The sequence below is a fragment of the Coregonus clupeaformis genome, chromosome 5 (assembly GCF_020615455.1).
Source record: "Coregonus clupeaformis isolate EN_2021a chromosome 5, ASM2061545v1, whole genome shotgun sequence".
Lineage (NCBI taxonomy): Eukaryota > Metazoa > Chordata > Actinopteri > Salmoniformes > Salmonidae > Coregonus > Coregonus clupeaformis.
In genome coordinates, this window is record NC_059196.1 from 44,408,330 (window position 1) to 44,435,374 (window position 27,045).

The 27,045-nt window shown below is 39.8% G+C and overlaps 1 protein-coding gene across 1 annotated transcript in view; it reads left to right on the forward strand.

Annotated features, from left to right (window-relative positions):
• nars2 (asparaginyl-tRNA synthetase 2, mitochondrial) overlaps positions 1 to 26,720 on the forward strand; it is a 49,697-nt gene extending 22,977 nt beyond the window's left edge. The window contains exons 10-14 of the mRNA XM_041876705.2: positions 407 to 473; positions 7,965 to 8,102; positions 10,274 to 10,371; positions 10,669 to 10,695; positions 26,498 to 26,720. Coding sequence (XP_041732639.2) covers positions 407 to 473; positions 7,965 to 8,102; positions 10,274 to 10,371; positions 10,669 to 10,695; positions 26,498 to 26,642 — 475 coding nt within the window. The 3' untranslated portion in view covers positions 26,643 to 26,720. The remainder of the gene's footprint in view (positions 1 to 406; positions 474 to 7,964; positions 8,103 to 10,273; positions 10,372 to 10,668; positions 10,696 to 26,497) is intronic.
• Positions 26,721 to 27,045: the final 325 nt, after the last annotated feature.

Here is a 27,045-nt window from a genome sequence, read left to right on the forward strand (position 1 = left end):
TTATATAGAGGCAATATTGCTTTGAACTCCCTTCCATCTCATATTGCTCAAAAGAACAGCAAACCTGGTTTCAATAAACAGATAAAGCAACATCTCACGGCACAACGCCTCTCCCCTATTTGAACTAGATATTTTATATGTATGTATTGATATGTAGGCTACGTGTGCCGTTTTTAAATTGATGTAGTTCTGTCCTTGAGCTGTTCTTGTCTATTAATGTTCTGTATTATGTCATGTTTCATGTTTTGTGTGGACCCCAGGAAGAGTAGCTGCTGCTTTCACAACAGCTAATGGGGATCCTAATAAAATACCCCCAAAACATAATGATGACATAACGATCATTGATATTTTAACGATTACACAATTATCATTAATAATGATTGTTATTTCCATCTCTTTGCTTCAGGATAACCTACACAGAAGCCATAAACATCCTAAACAGCAGCTCCAAGACATTTGCTTTCAAAACAGATGTAAGTAGAGCTCTATTCTCTTTCAGAAAGAGATAGCTGTAGCCTGTTTCAAAACAGATGTAAGTAGAGCTCTATTCTCTTTCAGAAAGAGATAACTGTAGCCTGTTTCAAAACAGATGTCAGTAGAGTAGAGCTCTATTCTCTTTCAGAAAGAGATAACTGTAGCCTGTTTCAAAACAGATGTCAGTAGAGTAGAGCTCTATTCTCTTTCAGAAAGAGATAGCTGTAGCCTGTTTCAAAACAGATGTCAGTAGAGTAGAGCTCTATTCTCTTTCAGAAAGAGATAGCTGTAGCCTGTTTCAAAACAGATGTCAGTAGAGTAGAGCTCTATTCTCTTTCAGAAAGAGATAACTGTAGCCTGTTTCAAAACAGATGTCAGTAGAGTAGAGCTCTATTCTCTTTCAGAAAGAGATAGCTGTAGCCTGTTTCAAAACAGATGTCAGTAGAGTAGAGCTCTATTCTCTTTCAGAAAGAGATAGCTGTAGCCTGTTTCAAAACAGATGTCAGTAGAGTAGAGCTCTATTCTCTTTCAGAAAGAGATAGCTGTAGCCTGTTTCAAAACAGATGTCAGTAGAGTAGAGCTCTATTCTCTTTCTGAAAGAGATAGCTGTAGCCTGTTTCAAAACAGATGTCAGTAGAGTAGAGCTCTATTCTCTTTCTGAAAGAGATAGCTGTAGACTGTTTCAAAACAGATGTCAGTAGAGTAGAGCTCTATTCTCTTTCAGAAAGAGATAGCTGTAGCCTGTTTCAAAACAGATGTAAGTAGAGCTCTATTCTCTTTCTGAAAGAGATAGCTGTAGACTGTTTCAAAACAGATGTCAGTAGAGTAGAGCTCTATTCTCTTTCAGAAAGAGATAGCTGTAGCCTGTTTCAAAACAGATGTCAGGAGAGTAGAGCTCTATTCTCTTTCTGAAAGAGATAGCTGTAGCCTGTTTCAAAACAGATGTCAGGAGAGTAGAGCTCTATTCTCTTTCAGAAAGAGATAGCTGTAGCCTGTTTCAAAACAGATGTAAGTAGAGTAGAGCTCTATTCTCTTTCAGAAAGAGATAGCTGTAGCCTGTTTCAAAACAGATGTAAGTAGAGCTCTATTCTCTTTCTGAAAGAGATAGCTGTAGACTGTTTCAAAACAGATGTCAGGAGAGTAGAGCTCTATTCTCTTTCAGAAAGAGATAGCTGTAGCCTGTTTCAAAACAGATGTCAGTAGAGTAGAGCTCCATTCTCTTTCTGAAAGAGATAGCTGTAGCCTGTTTCAAAACAGATGTAAGTAGAGTAGAGCTCTATTCTCTTTCAGAAAGAGATAGCTGTAGCCTGTTTCAAAACAGATGTCAGTAGAGTAGAGCTCTATTCTCTTTCTGAAAGAGATAGCTGTAGCCTGTTTCAAAACAGATGTAAGTAGAGTAGAGCTCTATTCTCTTTCAGTAAGAGATAGCTGTAGCCTGTTTCAAAACAGATGTCAGTAGAGTAGAGCTCTATTCTCTTTCAGAAAGAGATAGCTGTAGCCTGTTTCAAAACAGATGTCAGTAGAGTAGAGCTCTATTCTCTTTCAGTAAGAGATAGCTGTAGCCTGTTTCAAAACAGATGTCAGTAGAGTAGAGCTCTATTCTCTTTCTGAAAGAGATAGCTGTAGCCTGTTTCAAAACAGATGTCAGTAGAGTAGAGCTCTATTCTCTTTCAGTAAGAGATAGCTGTAGCCTGTTTCAAAACAGATGTCAGTAGAGTAGAGCTCTATTCTCTTTCTGAAAGAGATAACTGTAGCCTGTTTCAAAACAGATGTCAGTAGAGTAGAGCTCTATTCTCTTTCTGAAAGAGATAGCTGTAGCCTGTTTCAAAACAGATGTCAGTAGAGTAGAGCTCTATTCTAGAATGTTGTACCCTGTGTATTATGTACTATGTCAAGCTGATTCTATTTTCACACTTTAGATTCTACAGTTTTAGGCATGTGAGGTCAAACCTTTCTCACTCCTTTTTCTGCATCTTACTCTCCCCCTCACTCTCTACCCCTCACTCTCTACCCCACCTTTCTCCCCCTCACTCTCTCCCCCTCACTCTCTACCCCACCTCTCTCCCCCACTCACTCTCTACCCCACCTCTCTCCCCCCCTCACTCTCTATCCCACCTCTCTACCCCCCTCTCTCCCCCCCTCACTCTCTACCCCACCTCTCTCCCCCCCTCACTCTCTACCCCACCTCTCTCTCCCTCACTCTCTATCCCACCTCTCTCTCTCCCTCACTCTCTACCCCACCTCTCTCTCCCTCACTCTCTATCCCACCTCTCTCTCCCTCACTCTCTACCCCCCCTCTCTCCCCCCCTCACTCTCTACCCACCTCTCTCTCCCTCACTCTCTATCCCACCTCTCTCTCTCCCTCACTCTCTACCCCACCTCTCTACCCCTCACTCTCTATCCCCCCTCACTCTCTACCCCACCTCTCTCTCCCTCACTCTCTACCCCACCTCTCTCCCCCCCTCACTCTCTACCCCACCTCTCCCCCCTCACTCTCTACCCCACCTCTCTCCCCCCTCACTCTCTACCCCACCTCTCTCTCCCTCACTCTCTACCCCACCTTTCCCTCCCTCACTCTCTCCCCCCTCACTCTCTACCCCACCTTTCTCCCCCTCACTCTCTACCCCCTCACTCTCTACCCCACCTTTCTCCCCTCACTCTCTCCCCTCACCCTCTACCCCACTCTCTACCCCTCACTCTCTATCCCCCTCACTCTCTACCCACCTCTCTCTCCCTCACTCTCTATCCCACCTCTCTCCCCCTCACTCTCTACCCCACCTCTCCCCCTCACTCTCTATCCCACCTCTCTCCCCCCTCACTCTCTACCCCACCTCTCTCCCCCTCACTCTCTACCCCACCTCTCTCCCCCTCACTCCCCCTCACTCTCTACCCCACCTCTCTCCCCCTCACTCTCTATCCCACTCTCTCTCTCCCTCACTCTCTATCCCACCTCTCTCCCCCCTCACTCTCTACCCCACCTCTCTCCCCCTCACTCTCTATCCCACCTCTCTCTCTCCTCACTCTCTATCCCACCTCTCTCTCTCCCTCCTCTCTATCCCACCTCTCTCCCCCTCACTCTCTACCCCACCTCTCTCTCTCCCTCACTCTCTATCCCACCTCTCTCCCCCTCACTCTCTACCCCACCTCTCTCCCCCCTCACTCTCTACCCCACCTCTCTCCCCCTCACTCTCTACCCCACCTCTCTCTCTCCCTCACTCTCTATCCCACCTCTCTCTCCCCCTCACTCTCTATCCCACCTCTCTCCCCCTCACTCTCTATCCCACCTCTCTCCCCCCTCACTCTCTATCCCACCTCTCTCCCCCTCACTCTCTACCCCACCTCTCTCTCTCCCTCACTCTCTATCCCACCTCTCTCTCTCCCTCACTCTCTATCCCACCTCTCTCCCCCCCTCACTCTCTATCCCACCTCTCTCCCCCCCTCACTCTCTATCCCACCTCTCTCTCTCCCTCACTCTCTATCCCACCTCTCTCTCTCCCTCACTCTCTATCCCACCTCTCTCCCCCCCTCACTCTCTACCCCACCTCTCTCCCCCTCACTCTCTACCCCACCTCTCTCCCCCCCTCACTCCCCCCCTCACTCTCTACCCCACCTCTCTCCCCCCCTCACTCTCTATCCCACCTCTCTCTCTCCCTCACTCTCTATCCCACCTCTCTCCCCCCCTCACTCTCTACCCCACCTCTCTCCCCCCTCACTCTCTATCCCACCTCTCTCTCTCCCTCACTCTCTATCCCACCTCTCTCTCTCCCTCACTCTCTATCCCACCTCTCTCCCCCCCTCACTCTCTACCCCACCTCTCTCTCTCCCTCACTCTCTATCCCACCTCTCTCCCCCCTCACTCTCTACCCACCTCTCTCCCCCCTCACTCTCTACCCCACCTCTCTCCCCTCACTCTCTACCCCTCTCTCTCTCCCTCACTCTATCCCACCCTCTCTCCCCCCTCACTCTCTATCCCCTCTCTCCCCCTCACTCTCTATCCCACCTCTCTCCCCCCTCACTCTCTATCCACCTCTCTCCCCCCTCACTCTCTATCCCACCTCTCTCTCTCCCTCACTCTCTATCCCACCTCTCTCTCTCCCTCACTCTCTATCCCACCTCTCTCCCTCACTCTCTATCCCACCTCTCTCCCCCTCACTCTCTATCCCACCTCTCTCTCTCCCTCACTCTCTATCCCACCTCTCTCTCTCCCTCACTCTCTATCCCACCTCTCTCCCCCCCTCACTCTCTACCCCACCTCTCTCCCCCCCTCCTCTCTACCCCCCCTCTCTCCCCCTCACTCCCCCCTCACTCTCTACCCCACCTCACTCCCCCTCACTCTCTACCCCACCTCTCTCCCCCTCACTCTCTATCCCACCCTCTCTCCCCCCTCACTCTCTACCCCACCTCTCTCCCCCCCTCACTCTCTATCCCACCTCTCTCCCCCCCTCACTCTCTATCCCACCTCTCTCCCCCTCACTCTCTACCCCCACCTCTCTCTCTCCCTCACTCTCTATCCACCTCTCTCCCCCTCACTCTCTACCCCCACCTCTCTCCCCCCTCACTCTCTATCCCACCTCTCTACCCCCCCTCTCTCCCCCCTCACTCTCTACCCCACCTCTCTCTCCCCCTCACTCTCTATCCCACCTCTCTACCCCCTCTCCCCCCTCACTCTCTACCCCACCTCTCTCTCCCTCACTCTCTACCCCACCTCTCTCTCCCTCACTCTCTACCCCACCTCTCTCCCCCCTCACTCTCTACCCCACCTCTCTCTCCCTCACTCTCTACCCCACCTCTCTCTCCCTCACTCTCTCCCCCACCTATCTACCCCACCTTTCCCTCCCTCACTCTCTCCCTCACTCTCTCCCCCCTCACTCTCTACCCCACCTATCTACCCCACCTCTCTCCCCCTCCTCTCTACCCACCTCTCTCCCCCTCACTCTCTACCCCACCTTCCCCCCCTCACTCTCTACCCCACCTTTCCCCCCCTCACTCTCTACCCCACCTCTCTCTCCCTCACTCTCTACCCCACCTCTCCCCCTCACTCTCTCCCCCTCACTCTCTACCCACCTTTCCCCCCTCACTCTCTATCCCACCTCTCCCCCTCACTCTCTCCCCCCTCACTCTCTACCCACCTTTCCCCCCTCACTCTCTACCCCACATCTCTACCCCCCTCACTCTCTACCCCACCCTCTCTACCCCACCTATCTACCCCACCTCTCTCCCCCCTCACTCTCTATCCCACCTCTCTCTCCCTCACTCTCTACCCCACCTCTCTCCCCCTCACTCTCTACCCCCTCACTCTCTACCCCACCTCTCTCCCTCACTCTCTCCCCCTCACTCTCTACCTCACTCTCTACCCCCTCACTCTCTCCCACCTCTCTCCCCCTCACTCTCTACCCACCTCTCTCCCCTCACTCTCTACCCCCTCACTCTCTACCCCACCTCTCTCTCCCCTCACTCTCTACCCCACCTCTCTCCCCCCTCACTCTCTACCCCCTCACTCTCTACCCCACCTCTCTCTCTCCCTCCTCTCTATCCACCTCTCTCTCCCCCTCACTCTCTATCCCACCTCTCTCCCCCCTCACTCTCTACCTCACTCTCTACCCCCTCACTCTCTCCCACCTCTCTCCCCCTCACTCTCTACCCCACCTCTCTCCCCCTCACTCTCTACCCCCTCACTCTACTCACCTCTCTCTCCCTCACTCTCTACCCCACCTCTCTCCCCCTCACTCTCTCCCCCCTCATCTCTACCCCTCTCTCTCTCCCTCACTCTCTATCCACCTCTCTCTCCCCCCTCACTCTCTATCCCACCTCTCTCCCCCCTCCTCTCTATCCACCTCTCTCCCCCCTCACTCTCTATCCCACCTCTCTCCCCCCTCACTCTCTATCCCACCTCTCTCTCTCCCTCACTCTCTATCCCACCCTCTCTCTCCCTCACTCTCTATCCCACCTCTCTCCCCCTCACTCTCTATCCTCTCTCCCCCCTCTCTCTATCCCACCTCTCTCTCTCCCTCACTCTCTATCCCACTCTCTCTCTCCCTCACTCTCTATCCCACCTCTCTCCCCCCTCACTCTCTACCCCCACCTCTCTCCCCCCTCACTCTCTACCCCACCTCTCTCCCCCTCACTCCTCCTCTCTACCCCACCTCCCACTCCCCCCTCACTCTCTACCCACCTCTCTCCCCCTCACTCTCTATCCCACCTCTCTCCCCCCTCACTCTCTACCCCACCTCTCTCCCCCTCACTCTCTATCCCACCTCTCTCCCCTCCTCTCTATCCCACCTCTCTCCCCCCTCACTCTCTACCCCACCTCTCTCTCTCCTCACTCTCTATCCCACCTCTCTCCCTCACTCTCTACCCCACCTCTCTCCCCCCTCACTCTCTATCCCACCTCTCTACCCCCTCTCTCCCCCTCACTCTCTACCCAACCTCTCTCCCCCTCATCTCTATCCCACCTCTCTACCCCTCTCCCCCTCACTCTCTACCCCACCTCTCTCTCCCTCACTCTCTACCCCACCTCTCTCCCCCCTCACTCTCTACCCCACCTCTCTCCCCCTCACTCTCTACCCCACCTCTCTCTCCCTCACTCTCTACCCCACCTCTCTCTCCCTCACTCTCTCCCCCACCTATCTGCCCCACCTTTCCCTCCTCACTCTCTCCCTCACTCTCTCCCTCACTCTCTACCCCACCTATCTACCCCACCTCTCTCTCCCCTCACTCTCTACCCCACCTCTCTCCCTCACTCTCTACCCCACCTTTCCCCCCTCACTCTCTACCTCACCTTTTCCCCCCTCACTCTCTACCCCACCTCTCTCTCCCTCACTCTCTACCCCACCTCTCCCCCCTCACTCTCTCCCCTCACTCTCTACCCCACCTTTCCCCCCTCACTCTCTATCCCACCTCTCCCCTCACTCTCTCCCCCCTCACTCTCTACCCCCACCTTTCCCCCTCACTCTCTACCCCACATCTCTACCCCCTCACTCTCTACCCACCTCTCTACCCCACCTATCTACCCCCACTCTCTCCCCCTCACTCTCTATCCCACCTCTCTCTCCCTCACTCTCTACCCCACCTCTCTCCCCCTCACTCTCTACCCTCACTCTCTACCCCACCTCTCTCTCCCTCACTCTCTCCCCCTCACTCTCTACCTCACTCTCTACCCTCACTCTCTACCCCACCTCTCTCCCCCTCACTCTCTACCCACCTCTCTCCCCCTCACTCTCTACCCCCTCACTCTCTACCCCACCTCTCTCTCTCCCTCACTCTCTACCCCACCTCTCTCCCCCTCACTCTCTACCCCTCACTCTCTACCCCACCTCTCTCTCCCTCACTCTCTACCCCCTCACTCTCTACCCCACCTCTCTCTCCTCACTCTCTCCCCCCTCACTCTCTACCCCCACCTCTCTCCCCCTCCTCTCTACCCCACCTTTCTCCCACCCTCTTCTACTCTCTTCCTCTTCCTCTCTCCTCCCTTCCTCCTCCCTCTCTATCAGTGGGGCTGTGACCTGCAGACAGAGCATGAGAAGTACCTGGTGAAACATTGTGGCGATCTTCCTCTCTTCGTCACTGATTACCCCTATGCCCTGAAGCCCTTCTATGCACGAGACAACCTGGACCAACCTCTACACACGGTAAGATCACGTCCGGATCAGTCTAGTTTCAACAACACATCAGGTTGTTATTCTAAAAGAGAATGCCTTATTAATAAGTTACCCGGTTAAATAAAGGCCAAGCAAAACTCCGCTCCATAGTTAAAACAGTTCAATGTTTCACCTATTGAAGTTGTACTGTTCCGGGCGGGTTCCCGTCATGTCAGTTGAACCATCTGTCGTTTTTTAAAGGTGCTTTCTTCAACACTTGCAGCCCAGCCATCTCCTTATGGTTTAGTCTAAAAGCTGAAGGCCTTTTAGTCACCCAGTGGGGAGTGTGTATGTGTGTGTGTGTGTGTATGTGTGTATATGTATGCGTGTGTGTATATGTATGCGTGTGTGTGTGTGTGTGTGTGTATATGTATGCGTGTGTGTGTGTGTATATGTATGCGTGTGTGTGTGTGTATATGTATGCGTGTGTGTGTGTGTATATGTATGCGTGTGTGTGTGTGTGTGTATATGTATGCGTGTGTGTGTGTATATGTATGCGTGTGTGTGTGTGTATATGTATGCATGTATGCATGTGTGTGTGTGTGTGTGTATATGTATGCGTGTGTGTATATGTATGCGTGTGTGTGTGTGTGTGTGTATATGTATGCGTGTGTGTATATGTATGCGTGTGTGTGTGTGTGTGTGTGTGTATATGTATGCGTGTGTGTGTGTATATGTATGCGTGTGTGTGTGTGTGTATATGTATGCATGTGTGTATATGTATGCATGTGTGTGTGTGTATATGTATGCATGTGTGTATATGTATGCGTGTGTGTGAGAGTATATGTGTGTGTGTGTGTGTATATGTATGCGTGAGAGTATATGTGTGTGTGTGTGTGTGTGTGTGTGTGTATATGTATGCGTGTGAGTGAGAGTATATGTGTGTGTGTGTGTGTGTGTATGTACACTACCGTTCAAAAGTTTGGGGTCACTTAGAAATGTCCTTGTTTTCAAAAGAAAAGCAATTTAAAATAACATCAAATTGATCAGAAATACAGTGTAGACATTGTTAATGTTGTAAATGGCTGGTAGCTGGAAACGGCTGATTTTTAATGGAATATCTACATAGGCGTACAGAGGCCCATTATCAGCAACCATCAGTCCTGTGTTCCAATGGCACGTTGTGTTTGCTAATCCAAGTTGATCATTTTAAAAGGCTAATTGATCATTAGAAAACCCTTTTGCAATTATGTTAGCACAGCTGAAAACTGTTGTGCTGATTAAAGAAGCAATAAAACTGGCCTTCTTTAGACTAGTTGAGTATCTGGAGCATCAGCAATTGTGGGTTCGATTACAGGCTCAAAATGGTCAGAAACAAAGAACTTTCTTCTGAAACTCATCAGTCTATTCTTGTTCTGAGAAATGAAGGCTATTACATGTGAGAAATTGCCAAGAAACTGAAGATCTCGTACAACGCTGTGTGCTACTCCCTTCTCAGAACAGAACAAACTGGCTCTAACCAGAATAGAAAGAGGAGTGGGAGGCCCCGGTGCACAACTGAGCAAGAGGACAAATACATTAGTGTGTCTAGTTTGAGAAACAGACGCCTCACAGGTCCTCAACTGCCAGCTTCATTAAATAGTACCCGCAAAACACCAGTCTCAACATCAACAGTGAAGAGGCGATTCTGGGATGCTGACCTTTTAGGCATATCTCAGATTGGCCAATAAAAATAAAAGATTAAGATGGGCAGTCTGAGATATGGCTTTTTCTTTGCAACTCTGCCTACACCACCCAGTATCCCATAATACATATCAAATCAAAATTGTATTTGCTACATGCGCCAAATACAACAGGTGTAGACATTACAGTGAAATGCTTACTTATTAATTCCACAAATTAACTTTTAAGAAGGCACACCTGTTAATTGAAAAGCATTCCAGGTGACTACCTCATGAAACTGGTTGAGAGAATGCCAAGAATGTGCAAAGCTGTCATCAAGGCAAAGGGTGGCTACTTTGAAGAATCTCAAATATAAAATATATTTAGATTTGTTTAACACTTTTTTTGGTTACTACATGATTCCATATGTGTTATTTCATAGTTTTGATGTCTTCACTATTATTCTACTTGAATTAGTAGGTGTTCTAAAACTTTTGACCGGTTGTGTGTGTGTGTGTGTGTGTGTGTGTGTGTGTGTGTGTGTGCGCCTCCCTCCCCAGGCAGCAGCAGTAGACCTATTGGTACCGGGAGTAGGAGAGATGTGTGGAGGCTCTCTGAGAGAGGAGAGACTGGACCTGCTGAAGGCACGACTACGACAGTAAGAACACATTATCCCATGATATTAACTATTACCACTTTGAGATAAAAGAAAACATCCTTCCAAATAAAAAATAGAACAATGCATTTCATGGCCAATACATATATACTGTATAAGTACATACATATATTTGACATACAACGGACAGAAATGTGAAAAGCGTAATATTGAGTAGATATGTATACTGTTGTTGTCACACCTGTGTAACAACACAGTCATTAGTGTGTAAAAACATGGAATCAACATAGTCATTTGGTAAATAACTCGTCTGTTAAATACATTATGCATCTTCTTTAGGGCTGGTTTGGATGAGACATACGGATGGTAAGAGTATTCTGTTCTACTCTACACTGTTCTATTCTATTCTACTCTACACTGTTCTATTCTACTCTACTCTACACTGTTCTATTCTGTTCTACTCTACACTGTTCTATTCTGTTCTACTCTACACTGTTCTATTCTGTTCTACTCTACACTGTTCTATTCTGTTCTACTCTACACTGTTCTATTCTACTCTACACTGTTCTATTCTGTTCTACTCTACACTGTTCTATTCTGTTCTACTCTACACTGTTCTATTCTGTTCTACTCTACACTGTTCTATTCTACTCTACTCTACACTGTTCTATTCTGTTCTACTCTACACTGTTCTATTCTGTTCTACTCTACACTGTTCTATTCTATTCTACTCTACACTGTTCTATTCTGTTCTACTCTACACTGTTCTATTCTGTTCTACTCTACACTGTTCTATTCTGTTCTACTCTACACTGTTCTATTCTACTCTACACTGTTCTATTCTACTCTACACTACACTGTTCTATTCTACTCTACACTGTTCTATTCTGTTCTACTCTACACTGTTCTATTCTGTTCTACTCTACACTGTTCTATTCTGTTCTACTCTACACTGTTCTATTCTGTTCTACTCTACACTGTTCTATTCTGTTTCTACTCTACACTGTTCTATTCTACTCTACACTGTTCTATTCTGTTCTACTCTACACTGTTCTATTCTGTTCTACTCTACACTGTTCTATTCTGTTCTACTCTACACTGTTCTATTCTATTCTACTCTACACTGTTCTATTCTGTTTCTACTCTACACTGTTCTATTCTGTTCTACTCTACACTGTTCTATTCTGTTCTACTCTACACTGTTCTATTCTGTTCTACTCTACACTGTTCTATTCTACTCTACACTGTTCTATTCTGTTCTACTCTACACTGTTCTATTCTGTTCTACTCTACACTGTTCTATTCTATTCTACTCTACACTGTTCTATTCTGTTCTACTCTACACTGTTCTATTCTGTTCTACTCTACACTGTTCTATTCTGTTCTACTCTACACTGTTCTATTCTGTTCTACTCTACACTGTTCTATTCTGTTCTACTCTACACTGTTCTATTCTACTCTACACTGTTCTATTCTGTTCTACTCTACACTGTTCTATTCTGTTCTACTCTACACTGTTCTATTCTGTTCTACTCTACACTGTTCTATTCTATTCTACTCTACACTGTTCTATTCTACTCTACACTGTTCTATTCTGTTCTACTCTACACTGTTCTATTCTGTTCTACTCTACACTGTTCTATTCTGTTCTACTCTACACTGTTCTATTCTATTTTACTCTACACTGTTCTATTCTGTTCTACTCTACACTGTTCTATTCTGTTCTATTCTACTCTACACTGTTCTATTCTGTTCTACTCTACACTGTTCTATTCTGTTCTACTCTACACTGTTCTATTCTACTCTACACTGTTCTATTCTGTTCTACTCTACACTGTTCTATTCTGTTCTACTCTACACTGTTCTATTCTATTCTACTCTACACTGTTCTATTCTGTTCTACTCTACACTGTTCTATTCTGTTCTACTCTACACTGTTCTATTCTGTTCTACTCTACACTGTTCTATTCTGTTCTACTCTACACTGTTCTATTCTGTTCTACTCTACACTGTTCTATTTCTACTCTACACTGTTCTATTCTGTTCTACTCTACACTGTTCTATTCTGTTTCTACTCTACACTGTTCTATTCTGTTCTACTCTACACTGTTCTATTCTATTCTACTCTACACTGTTCTATTCTACTCTACACTGTTCTATTCTGTTCTACTCTACACTGTTCTATTCTATTCTACTCTACACTGTTCTATTCTACTCTACACTGTTCTATTCTGTTCTACTCTACACTGTTCTATTCTGTTCTACTCTACACTGTTCTATTCTATTCTACTCTACACTGTTCTATTCTACTCTACACTGTTCTATTCTACTCTACTCTACACTGTTTCTATTCTATTCTACTCTACACTGTTCTATTCTACTCTACACTGTTCTATTCTACTCTACTCTACACTGTTCTATTCTACTCTACACTGTTCTATTCTATTCTACTCTACACTGTTCTATTCTGTTCTACTCTACACTGTTCTATTCTATTCTACTCTACACTGTTCTATTCTACTCTACACTGTTCTATTCTGTTCTACTCTACACTGTTCTATTCTGTTCTACTCTACACTGTTCTATTCTATTCTACTCTACACTGTTCTATTCTACTCTACACTGTTCTATTCTACTCTACTCTACACTGTTCTATTCTATTCTACTCTACACTGTTCTATTCTACTCTACACTGTTCTATTCTACTCTACACTGTTCTATTCTATTCTACTCTACACTGTTCTATTCTATTCTACTCTACACTGTTCTATTCTATTCTATTCTACACTGTTCTATTCTATTCTACTCTACACTGTTCTATTCTATTCTACTCTACACTGTTCTATTCTACTCTACACTGTTCTATTCTACTCTACACTGTTCTATTCTACTCTACACTGTTCTATTCTACTCTACACTGTTCTATTCTATTCTACTCTACACTGTTCTATTCTATTCTACTCTACACTGTTCTATTCTACTCTACACTGTTCTATTCTGTTCTATTCTACTCTACACTGTTCTATTCTGTTCTATTCTACTCTACACTGTTCTATTCTGTTCTACTCTACACTGTTCTATTCTGTTCTACTCTACACTGTTCTATTCTATTCTACTCTACACTGTTCTATTCTACTCTACACTGTTCTATTCTACTCTACTCTACACTGTTCTATTCTATTCTACTCTACACTGTTCTATTCTACTCTACACTGTTCTATTCTACTCTACACTGTTCTATTCTATTCTACTCTACACTGTTCTATTCTATTCTACTCTACACTGTTCTATTCTATTCTATTCTACACTGTTCTATTCTATTCTACTCTACACTGTTCTATTCTATTCTACTCTACACTGTTCTATTCTACTCTACACTGTTCTATTCTACTCTACACTGTTCTATTCTACTCTACACTGTTCTATTCTACTCTACACTGTTCTATTCTACTCTACACTGTTCTATTCTATTCTACTCTACACTGTTCTATTCTACTCTACACTGTTCTATTCTGTTCTATTCTACTCTACACTGTTCTATTCTGTTCTATTCTACTCTACACTGTTCTACTCTGTTATATTCTACACTGTTCTATTCCGTTCTATTCTACTCTACACTGTTCTATTATATTCTACTCTACACTGTTCTATTCTGTTCTATTCTACTCTACACTGTTCTATTCTGTTCTATTCTACTCTACACTGTTCTATTCTGTTCTATTCTACTCTACACTGTTCTATTCTATTCTACACTGTTCTATTCTGTTCTACTCTACACTGTTCTATTCTATTCTACTCTACACTGTTCTATTCTGTTCTGTTCTACTCTACACTGTTCTATTCTGTTCTATTCTACTCTACACTGTTCTATTCTGTTCTGTTCTACTCTACACTGTTCTATTCTATTCTACTCTACACTGTTCTATTCTGTTCTACTCTACACTGTTCTATTCTGTTCTGTTCTACTCTACACTGTTCTATTCTGTTCTATTCTACTCTACACTGTTCTATTCTGTTCTATTCTACTCTACACTGTTCTATTCTGTTCTATTCTACTCTACACTGTTCTATTCTGTTCTATTCTACACTGTTCTATTCTGTTCTATTCTACTCTATACTGTTCTATTCTATTCTACTCTACACTGTTCTATTCTACTCTACACTGTTCTATTCTGTTCTATTCTACTCTACACTGTTCTATTCTGTTCTATTCTACTCTACACTGTTCTATTCTATTCTACTCTACACTGTTCTATTCTGTTCTATTCTACTCTACACTGTTCTATTCTGTTCTATTCTACTCTACACTGTTCTATTCTGTTATATTCTACTCTACACTGTTCTATTCTGTTCTATTCTACTCTACACTGTTCTATTCTGTTCTATTCTACTCTACACTGTTCTATTCTGTTATATTCTACTCTACACTGTTCTATTCTGTTCTATTCTACTCTATACTGTTCTATTCTGTTCTATTCTACTCTACACTGTTCTATTCTGTTCTATTCTACTCTACACTGTTCTATTCTACTCTACACTGTTCTATTCTGTTCTATTCTACTCTACACTGTTCTATTCTGTTATATTCTACTCTACACTGTTCTATTCTATTATATTCTACTCTACACTGTTCTATTCTGTTATATTCTACTCTACACTGTTCTATTCTGTTATATTCTACTCTACACTGTTCTATTCTGTTCTATTCTACTCTATACTGTTCTATTCTGTTCTATTCTACTCTACACTGTTCTATTCTGTTATATTCTACTCTACACTGTTCTATTCTGTTCTATTCTACTCTACACTGTTCTATTCTGTTATATTCTACTCTACACTGTTCTATTCTGTTCTATTCTACTCTACACTGTTCTATTCTGTTCTATTCTACTCTACACTGTTCTATTCTGTTATATTCTACTCTACACTGTTCTATTCTGTTCTATTCTACTCTATACTGTTCTATTCTGTTCTATTCTACTCTACACTGTTCTATTCTGTTCTATTCTACTCTACACTGTTCTATTCTACTCTACACTGTTCTATTCTGTTCTACTCTACACTGTTCTATTCTACTCTACACTGTTCTATTCTGTTCTACTCTACACTGTTCTATTCTGTTCTACTCTACACTGTTCTATTCTATTCTACTCTACACTGTTCTATTCTGTTCTACTCTACACTGTTCTATTCTGTTCTACTCTACACTGTTCTATTCTGTTCTACTCTACACTGTTCTATTCTGTTCTACTCTACACTGTTCTATTCTGTTCTACTCTACACTGTTCTATTCTACTCTACACTGTTCTATTCTGTTCTACTCTACACTGTTCTATTCTGTTCTACTCTACACTGTTCTATTCTGTTCTACTCTACACTGTTCTATTCTATTCTACTCTACACTGTTCTATTCTACTCTACACTGTTCTATTCTGTTCTACTCTACACTGTTCTATTCTATTCTACTCTACACTGTTCTATTCTACTCTACACTGTTCTATTCTGTTCTACTCTACACTGTTCTATTCTGTTCTACTCTACACTGTTCTATTCTATTCTACTCTACACTGTTCTATTCTACTCTACACTGTTCTATTCTACTCTACTCTACACTGTTCTATTCTATTCTACTCTACACTGTTCTATTCTACTCTACACTGTTCTATTCTACTCTACTCTACACTGTTCTATTCTACTCTACACTGTTCTATTCTATTCTACTCTACACTGTTCTATTCTGTTCTACTCTACACTGTTCTATTCTATTCTACTCTACACTGTTCTATTCTACTCTACACTGTTCTATTCTGTTCTACTCTACACTGTTCTATTCTGTTTCTACTCTACACTGTTCTATTCTATTCTACTCTACACTGTTCTATTCTACTCTACACTGTTCTATTCTACTCTACTCTACACTGTTCTATTCTATTCTACTCTACACTGTTCTATTCTACTCTACACTGTTCTATTCTACTCTACTCTACACTGTTCTATTCTACTCTACACTGTTCTATTCTATTCTACTCTACACTGTTCTATTCTATTCTACTCTACACTGTTCTATTCTATTCTACTCTACACTGTTCTATTCTATTCTATTCTACACTGTTCTATTCTATTCTACTCTACACTGTTCTATTCTATTCTACTCTACACTGTTCTATTCTACTCTACACTGTTCTATTCTACTCTACACTGTTCTATTCTACTCTACACTGTTCTATTCTACTCTACACTGTTCTATTCTATTCTACTCTACACTGTTCTATTCTATTCTACTCTACACTGTTCTATTCTACTCTACACTGTTCTATTCTGTTCTATTCTACTCTACACTGTTCTATTCTGTTCTATTCTACTCTACACTGTTCTACTCTGTTATATTCTACACTGTTCTATTCTGTTCTATTCTACTCTACACTGTTCTATTATATTCTACTCTACACTGTTCTATTCTGTTCTATTCTACTCTACACTGTTCTATTCTGTTCTATTCTACTCTATACTGTTCTATTCTGTTCTATTCTACTCTACACTGTTCTATTCTGTTATATCCTACTCTACACTGTTCTGTTCATTCTACTCTACACTGTTCTATTCTACTCTATACTGTTCTATTCTGTTCTATTCTACTCTATACTGTTCTATTCTATTATATTCTACTCTACACTGTTCTATTCTGTTCTATTCTACTCTATACTGTTCTATTCTACTCTACACTGTTCTATTATATTCTACTCTACACTGTTCTGTTCTATTCTACTCTACACTGTTCTATTCTACTCTATACTGTTCTATTCTGTTCTATTCTACTCTACACTGTTCTATTCTGTTATATTCTACTCTACACTGTTCTGTTCTATTCTACTCTACACTGTTCTATTCTGTTCTATTCTACTCTATACTTCTATTCTGTTCTATTCTACTCTATACTGTTCTATTCTATTATATTCTACTCTACACTGTTCTATTCTGTTCTATTCTACTCTATACTGTTCTATTCTGTTCTATTCTACTCTACACTGTTCTATTATATTCTACTCTACACTGTTCTGTTCTATTCTACTCTACACTGTTCTATTCTGTTTCTATTCTACTCTACACTGTTCTGTTATATTCTACTCTACACTGTTCTATTCTGTTATATTCTACTCTACACTGTTCTGTTCTATTCTACTCTACACTGTTCTATTCTGTTCTATTATACTCTATACTGTTCTATTCTGTTCTATTCTACTCTACACTGTTCTATTCTGTTCTATTCTACTCTACACTGTTCTATTCTGTTCTATTCTACTCTACACTGTTCTATTCTGTTATATTCTACTCTACACTGTTCTATTCTATTATATTCTACTCTACACTGTTCTATTCTGTTATATCCTACTCTACACTGTTCTGTTCATTCTACTCTACACTGTTCTATTCTACTCTATACTGTTCTATTCTGTTCTATTCTACTCTATACTGTTCTATTCTATTATATTCTACTCTACACTGTTCTATTCTGTTCTATTCTACTCTATACTGTTCTATTCTGTTCTATTCTACTCTACACTGTTCTATTCTGTTATATCCTACTCTACACTGTTCTGTTCATTCTACTCTACACTGTTCTATTCTACTCTATACTGTTCTATTCTGTTCTATTCTACTCTATACTGTTCTATTCTATTATATTCTACTCTACACTGTTCTATTCTGTTCTATTCTACTCTATACTGTTCTATTCTACTCTACACTGTTCTATTATATTCTACTCTACACTGTTCTGTTCTATTCTACTCTACACTGTTCTATTCTACTCTATACTGTTCTATTCTGTTCTATTCTACTCTACACTGTTCTATTCTGTTATATTCTACTCTACACTGTTCTGTTCTATTCTACTCTACACTGTTCTATTCTGTTCTATTCTACTCTATACTTCTATTCTGTTCTATTCTACTCTATACTGTTCTATTCTATTATATTCTACTCTACACTGTTCTATTCTGTTCTATTCTACTCTATACTGTTCTATTCTGTTCTATTCTACTCTACACTGTTCTATTATATTCTACTCTACACTGTTCTGTTCTATTCTACTCTACACTGTTCTATTCTGTTCTATTCTACTCTACACTGTTCTGTTATATTCTACTCTACACTGTTCTATTCTGTTATATTCTACTCTACACTGTTCTGTTCTATTCTACTCTACACTGTTCTATTCTGTTCTATTATACTCTATACTGTTCTATTCTGTTCTATTCTACTCTACACTGTTCTATTCTGTTCTATTCTACTCTACACTGTTCTATTCTGTTCTATTCTACTCTACACTGTTCTATTCTGTTATATTCTACTCTACACTGTTCTATTCTATTATATTCTACTCTACACTGTTCTATTCTGTTATATCCTACTCTACACTGTTCTGTTCATTCTACTCTACACTGTTCTATTCTACTCTATACTGTTCTATTCTGTTCTATTCTACTCTATACTGTTCTATTCTATTATATTCTACTCTACACTGTTCTATTCTGTTCTATTCTACTCTATACTGTTCTATTCTGTTCTATTCTACTCTACACTGTTCTATTATATTCTACTCTACACTGTTCTGTTCTATTCTACTCTACACTGTTCTATTCTACTCTATACTGTTCTATTCTGTTCTATTCTACTCTACACTGTTCTATTCTGTTATATTCTACTCTACACTGTTCTGTTCTATTCTACTCTACACTGTTCTATTCTGTTCTATTCTACTCTATACTGTTCTATTCTACTCTATACTGTTCTATTCTATTATATTCTACTCTACACTGTTCTATTCTGTTCTATTCTACTCTATACTGTTCTATTCTGTTCTATTCTACTCTACACTGTTCTATTATATTCTACTCTACACTGTTCTGTTCTATCCTACTCTACACTGTTCTATTCTGTTCTATTCTACTCTACACTGTTCTGTTCTATTCTACTCTACACTGTTCTATTCTGTTCTATTCTACTCTATACTGTTCTATTCTGTTCTATTCTACTCTACACTGTTCTATTATATTCTACTCTACACTGTTCTATTCTATTCTACACTGTTCTGTTCTATTCTACTCTACACTGTTCTATTCTGTTATATTCTACTCTACACTGTTCTGTTCTATTCTACTCTACACTGTTCTATTCTGTTCTATTCTACTCTACACTGTTCTATTCTGTTCTATTCTACTCTACACTGTTCTATTCTATTATATTCTACTCTACACTGTTCTATTCTGTTCTATTCTACTCTACACTGTTCTATTCTGTTCTATTCTACTCTACACTGTTCTATTCTGTTATATTCTACTCTACACTGTTCTATTCTGTTATATTCTACTCGACACTGTTCTATTCTGTTCTATTCTACTCTACACTGTTCTATTCTGTTCTATTCTACTCTACACTGTTCTATTCTGTTCTATTCTACTCTACACTGTTCTATTCTGTTATATTCTACTCTACACTGTTCTATTCTGTTCTATTCTACTCTACACTGTTCTATTCTGTTCTATTCTACTCTACACTGTTCTATTCTGTTCTATTCTACTCTACACTGTTCTATTCTGTTTCTATTCTACTCTACACTGTTCTATTCTGTTTCTATTCTACTTTACACTGTTCTATTCTGTTCTATTCTACTCTACACTGTTCTATTCTATTATATTCTACTCTATACTGTTCTATTCTATTATATTCTACTCTATACTGTTCTATTCTGTTCTATTCTACTCTACACTGTTCTATTCTGTTCTATTCTACTCTACACTGTTCTATTCTGTTATATTGTACTCTACACTGTTCTATTCTATTATATTCTACTCTACACTGTTCTATTCTACTCTACACTGTTCTATTCTATTCTACTCTACACTGTTCTATTCTGTTCTATTCTACACTGTTCTATTCTGTTCTATTCTACTCTACACTGTTCTATTCTGTTCTATTCTACTCTACACTGTTCTATTCTGTTCTATTCTACTCTACACTGTTCTATTCTGTTCTATTCTACTCTACACTGTTCTATTCTGTTCTATTCTACTCTACACTGTTCTATTCTGTTCTATTCTACTCTACACTGTTCTATTCTGTTATATTCTACTCTACACTGTTCTATTATATTATATTCTACTCTACACTGTTCTATTCTGTTCTATTCTACTCTACACTGTTCTATTCTGTTCTATTCTACACTGTTCTATTCTACTCTACACTGTTCTATTCTACTCTACACTGTTCTATTCTGTTCTATTCTACTCTACACTGTTCTATTCTACTCTACACTGTTCTATTCTGTTCTATTCTACTCTACACTGTTCTATTCTACTCTACACTGTTCTATTCTACTCTACACTGTTCTATTCTACTCTACACTGTTCTATTCTGTTATATTCTACTCTACACTGTTCTATTCTATTCTACTCTACACTGTTCTATTCTGTTCTATTCTACTCTACACTGTTCTATTCTACTCTACACTGTTCTATTCTACTCTACACTGTTCTATTCTGTTATATTCTACTCTACACTGTTCTGTTCTATTATATTCTACTCTACACTGTTCTATTCTGTTATATTCTACTCTACACTGTTCTATTCTGTTATATTCTACTCTACACTGTTCTGTTCTATTCTACTCTACACTGTTCTATTCTGTTCTATTCTACTCTATACTGTTCTATTCTGTTCTACTCTACTCTACACTGTTCTATTATATTCTACTCTACACTGTTCTACTCTACACTGTTCTATTCTGTTCTATTCTACTCTACACTGTTCTATTATATTATATTCTACTCTACACTGTTCTATTCTGTTCTATTCTACTCTACACTGTTCTATTCTGTTCTATTCTACTCTATACTGTTCTATTCTGTTCTATTCTACTCTACACTGTTCTATTCTGTTCTACTCTACACTGTTCTATTCTGTTCTATTCTACTCTACACTGTTCTATTCTGTTCTATTCTACTCTACACTGTTCTATTCTATTATATTCTACTCTACACTGTTCTATTCTGTTCTATTCTACTCTACACTGTTCTATTCTGTTCTATTCTACTCTACACTGTTCTATTCTGTTCTATTCTACTCTACACTGTTCTATTCTGTTCTATTCTACTCTACACTGTTCTATTCTGTTCTATTCTACTCTACACTGTTCTATTCTATTATATTCTACTCTATACTGTTCTATTCTATTATATTCTACTCTATACTGTTCTATTCTGTTCTATTCTACTCTACACTGTTCTATTCTACTCTACACTGTTCTATTCTGTTATATTCTACTCTACACTGTTCTATTCTATTATATTCTACTCTACACTGTTCTATTCTACTCTACACTGTTCTATTCTGTTCTATTCTACACTGTTCTATTCTGTTCTATTCTACTCTACACTGTTCTATTCTGTTCTATTCTACTCTACACTGTTCTATTCTGTTCTATTCTACTCTACACTGTTCTATTCTGTTCTATTCTACTCTACACTGTTCTATTCTATTATATTCTACTCTACACTGTTCTATTCTGTTCTATTTTACTCTACACTGTTCTATTCTGTTCTATTCTACTCTACACTGTTCTATTCTATTATATTCTACTCTACACTGTTCTATTCTGTTCTATTCTACTCTACACTGTTCTATTCTGTTCTATTCTACTCTACACTGTTCTATTCTACTCTACACTGTTCTATTCTACTCTACACTGTTCTATTCTGTTCTATTCTACTCTACACTGTTCTATTCTACTCTACACTGTTCTATTCTACTCTACACTGTTCTATTCTACTCTACACTGTTCTATTCTACTCTACACTGTTCTATTCTGTTATATTCTACTCTACACTGTTCTGTTCTATTATATTCTACTCTACACTGTTCTATTCTGTTATATTCTACTCTAAACTGTTCTATTCTACTCTACACTGTTCTATTCTGTTCTATTCTACACTGTTCTATTCTACTCTACACTGTTCTATTCTACTCTACACTGTTCTATTCTGTTATATTCTACTCTACACTGTTCTATTCTATTCTACTCTACACTGTTCTATTCTGTTCTATTCTACTCTACACTGTTCTATTCTACTCTACACTGTTCTATTCTACTCTACACTGTTCTATTCTGTTATATTCTACTCTACACTGTTCTGTTCTATTATATTCTACTCTACACTGTTCTATTCTGTTATATTCTACTCTACACTGTTCTATTCTGTTATATTCTACTCTACACTGTTCTGTTCTATTGTACTCTACACTGTTCTATTCTGTTCTATTCTACTCTATACTGTTCTATTCTGTTCTATTCTACTCTACACTGTTCTATTATATTCTACTCTACACTGTTCTACTCTACACTGTTCTATTCTGTTCTATTCTACTCTACACTGTTCTATTATATTATATTCTACTCTACACTGTTCTATTCTGTTCTATTCTACTCTACACTGTTCTATTCTGTTCTATTCTACTCTATACTGTTCTATTCTGTTCTATTCTACTCTACACTGTTCTATTCTGTTCTACTCTACACTGTTCTATTCTGTTCTATTCTACTCTACACTGTTCTATTCTATTATATTCTACTCTACACTGTTCTATTCTGTTCTATTCTACTCTACACTGTTCTATTCTGTTCTATTCTACTCTACACTGTTCTATTCTGTTCTATTCTACTCTACACTGTTCTATTCTGTTCTATTCTACTCTACACTGTTCTATTCTGTTCTATTCTACTCTACACTGTTCTATTCTATTATATTCTACTCTATACTGTTCTATTCTATTATATTCTACTCTATACTGTTCTATTCTGTTCTATTCTACTCTACACTGTTCTATTCTGTTCTATTCTACTCTACACTGTTCTATTCTGTTATATTCTACTCTACACTGTTCTATTCTATTATATTCTACTCTACACTGTTCTATTCTGTTCTATTCTACACTGTTCTATTCTGTTCTATTCTACTCTACACTGTTCTATTCTGTTCTATTCTACTCTACACTGTTCTATTCTATTATATTCTACTCTACACTGTTCTATTCTACTCTACACTGTTCTATTCTGTTCTATTCTACACTGTTCTATTCTGTTCTATTCTACTCTACACTGTTCTATTCTGTTTTATTCTACTCTACACTGTTCTATTCTACTCTACACTGTTCTATTCTGTTCTATTCTACTCTACACTGTTCTATTCTGTTATATTCTACTCTACACTGTTCTATTCTATTATATTCTACTCTACACTGTTCTATTCTGTTCTATTCTACTCTACACTGTTCTATTCTGTTCTATTCTACTCTACACTGTTCTATTCTACTCTACACTGTTCTATTCTACTCTACACTGTTCTATTCTGTTCTATTCTACTCTACACTGTTCTATTCTACTCTACACTGTTCTATTCTGTTCTATTCTACTCTACACTGTTCTATTCTACTCTACACTGTTCTATTCTACTCTACACTGTTCTATTCTGTTATATTCTACTCTACACTGTTCTATTCTATTCTATTCTACTCTACACTGTTCTATTCTGTTCTATTCTACTCTACACTGTTCTATTCTACTCTACACTGTTCTATTCTACTCTACACTGTTCTATTCTGTTATATTCTACTCTACACTGTTCTGTTCTATTATATTCTACTCTACACTGTTCTATTCTGTTATATTCTACTCTACACTGTTCTGTTCTATTCTACTCTACACTGTTCTATTCTGTTCTATTCTACTCTATACTGTTCTATTCTGTTCTATTCTACTCTACACTGTTCTATTATATTCTACTCTACACTGTTCTATTCTGTTCTATTCTACTCTACACTGTTCTATTCTGTTCTATTCTACTCTATACTGTTCTATTCTATTATATTCTACTCTACACTGTTCTATTCTGTTCTATTCTACTCTACACTGTTCTATTCTGTTCTATTCTACTCTACACTGTTCTATTCTGTTCTATTCTACTCTACACTGTTCTATTCTGTTCTATTCTACTCTACACTGTTCTATTCTGTTCTATTCTACTCTACACTGTTCTATTCTATTATATTCTACTCTATACTGTTCTATTCTATTATATTCTACTCTATACTGTTCTATTCTGTTCTATTCTACTCTACACTGTTCTATTCTGTTTCTATTCTACTCTACACTGTTCTATTCTGTTATATTCTACTCTACACTGTTCTATTCTATTATATTCTACTCTACACTGTTCTATTCTGTTCTATTCTACACTGTTCTATTCTGTTTCTATTCTACTCTACACTGTTCTATTCTGTTCTATTCTACTCTACACTGTTCTATTCTATTATATTCTACTCTACACTGTTCTATTCTACTCTACACTGTTCTATTCTGTTCTATTCTACACTGTTCTATTCTGTTCTATTCTACACTGTTCTATTCTGTTCTATTCTACTCTACACTGTTCTATTCTGTTCTATTCTACTCTACACTGTTCTATTCTGTTCTATTCTACTCTACACTGTTCTATTCTGTTATATTCTACTCTACACTGTTCTATTCTGTTATATTCTACTCTACACTGTTCTATTCTATTATATTCTACTCTACACTGTTCTATTCTGTTCTATTCTACTCTACACTGTTCTATTCTGTTCTATTCTACTCTACACTGTTCTATTCTACTCTACACTGTTCTATTCTACTCTACACTGTTCTATTCTGTTCTATTCTACTCTACACTGTTCTATTCTACTCTACACTGTTCTATTCTGTTCTATTCTACTCTACACTGTTCTATTCTACTCTACACTGTTCTATTCTACTCTACACTGTTCTATTCTGTTATATTCTACTCTACACTGTTCTATTCTATTCTACTCTACACTGTTCTATTCTGTTCTATTCTACTCTACACTGTTCTATTCTACTCTACACTGTTCTATTCTACTCTACACTGTTCTATTCTGTTATATTCTACTCTACACTGTTCTGTTCTATTATATTCTACTCTACACTGTTCTATTCTGTTATATTCTACTCTACACTGTTCTGTTCTATTCTACTCTACACTGTTCTATTCTGTTCTATTCTACTCTATACTGTTCTATTCTGTTCTATTCTACTCTACACTGTTCTATTATATTCTACTCTACACTGTTCTACTCTACACTGTTCTATTCTGTTCTATTCTACTCTACACTGTTCTATTATATTATATTCTACTCTACACTGTTCTATTCTGTTCTATTCTACTCTACACTGTTCTATTCTGTTCTATTCTACTCTATACTGTTCTATTCTGTTCTATTCTACTCTACACTGTTCTATTCTGTTTCTACTCTACACTGTTCTATTCTGTTTCTATTCTACTCTACACTGTTCTATTCTGTTCTATTCTACTCTACACTGTTCTATTCTATTATATTCTACTCTACACTGTTCTATTCTGTTCTATTCTACTCTACACTGTTCTATTCTGTTCTATTCTACTCTACACTGTTCTATTCTGTTCTATTCTACTCTACACTGTTCTATTCTGTTCTATTCTACTCTACACTGTTCTATTCTGTTCTATTCTACTCTACACTGTTCTATTCTGTTCTATTCTACTCTACACTGTTCTATTCTGTTCTACTCTACACTGTTCTATTCTGTTCTATTCTACTCTACACTGTTCTATTCTGTTCTATTCTACTCTACACTGTTCTATTCTATTATATTCTACTCTACACTGTTCTATTCTGTTTCTATTCTACTCTACACTGTTCTATTCTGTTCTATTCTACTCTACACTGTTCTATTCTGTTCTATTCTACTCTACACTGTTCTATTCTGTTCTATTCTACTCTACACTGTTCTATTCTGTTCTATTCTACTCTACACTGTTCTATTCTGTTCTATTCTACTCTACACTGTTCTATTCTGTTTCTATTCTACTCTACACTGCTTCTATTCTGTTTCTATTCTACTCTACACTGTTCTATTCTGTTCTACTCTACACTGTTCTATTCTGTTCTATTCTACTCTACACTGTTCTATTCTGTTCTATTCTACTCTACACTGTTCTATTCTGTTCTATTCTACTCTACACTGTTCTATTCTGTTCTGTTATATTCTACTCTAATCTACTATATTCTGTCCCTCCAGGTATTTGGATCTGAGGCGGTTTGGCTCTGTCCCTCACGGTGGGTTTGGGATGGGCTTTGAGCGCTACCTGCAGTGTGTTTTGGGGGTTGACAACATCAAAGACGTTATTCCATTCCCCAGATACTCCCGCTCCTGCCTTCTGTAAACCATACACTGAGTATACCAAACATTAAGAACAGCTTCCTAATATTGAGTTGCATCCTTTTTTGCCCTCACAACAGCCTCAATTCGTCGGGGCATGGACTCTACAAGGTGTCGAAAGTGTTCCACAGGGATGCTGGCTCATGTTGACTCCAATGCTTCCCACAGTTGTGTCAAGTTGGCTGGATGTCCTTTGGATAGTGGCCCATTCTTGATACACACAGGTAACTGTTGAGTGTGAAAAACCCAGTAGCGTTGCAGTTCTTTTCACTAACCGGTGCACCTGGCACCTACTACCATACCCCGTTCAAAGGCACTTTAATATTTTGTCTTGCCCATTCACCCTCTGAATGGCACACATACACAATCCATGTCTCAATTGTCTCAAGGCTTAAAAATCCTTCTTT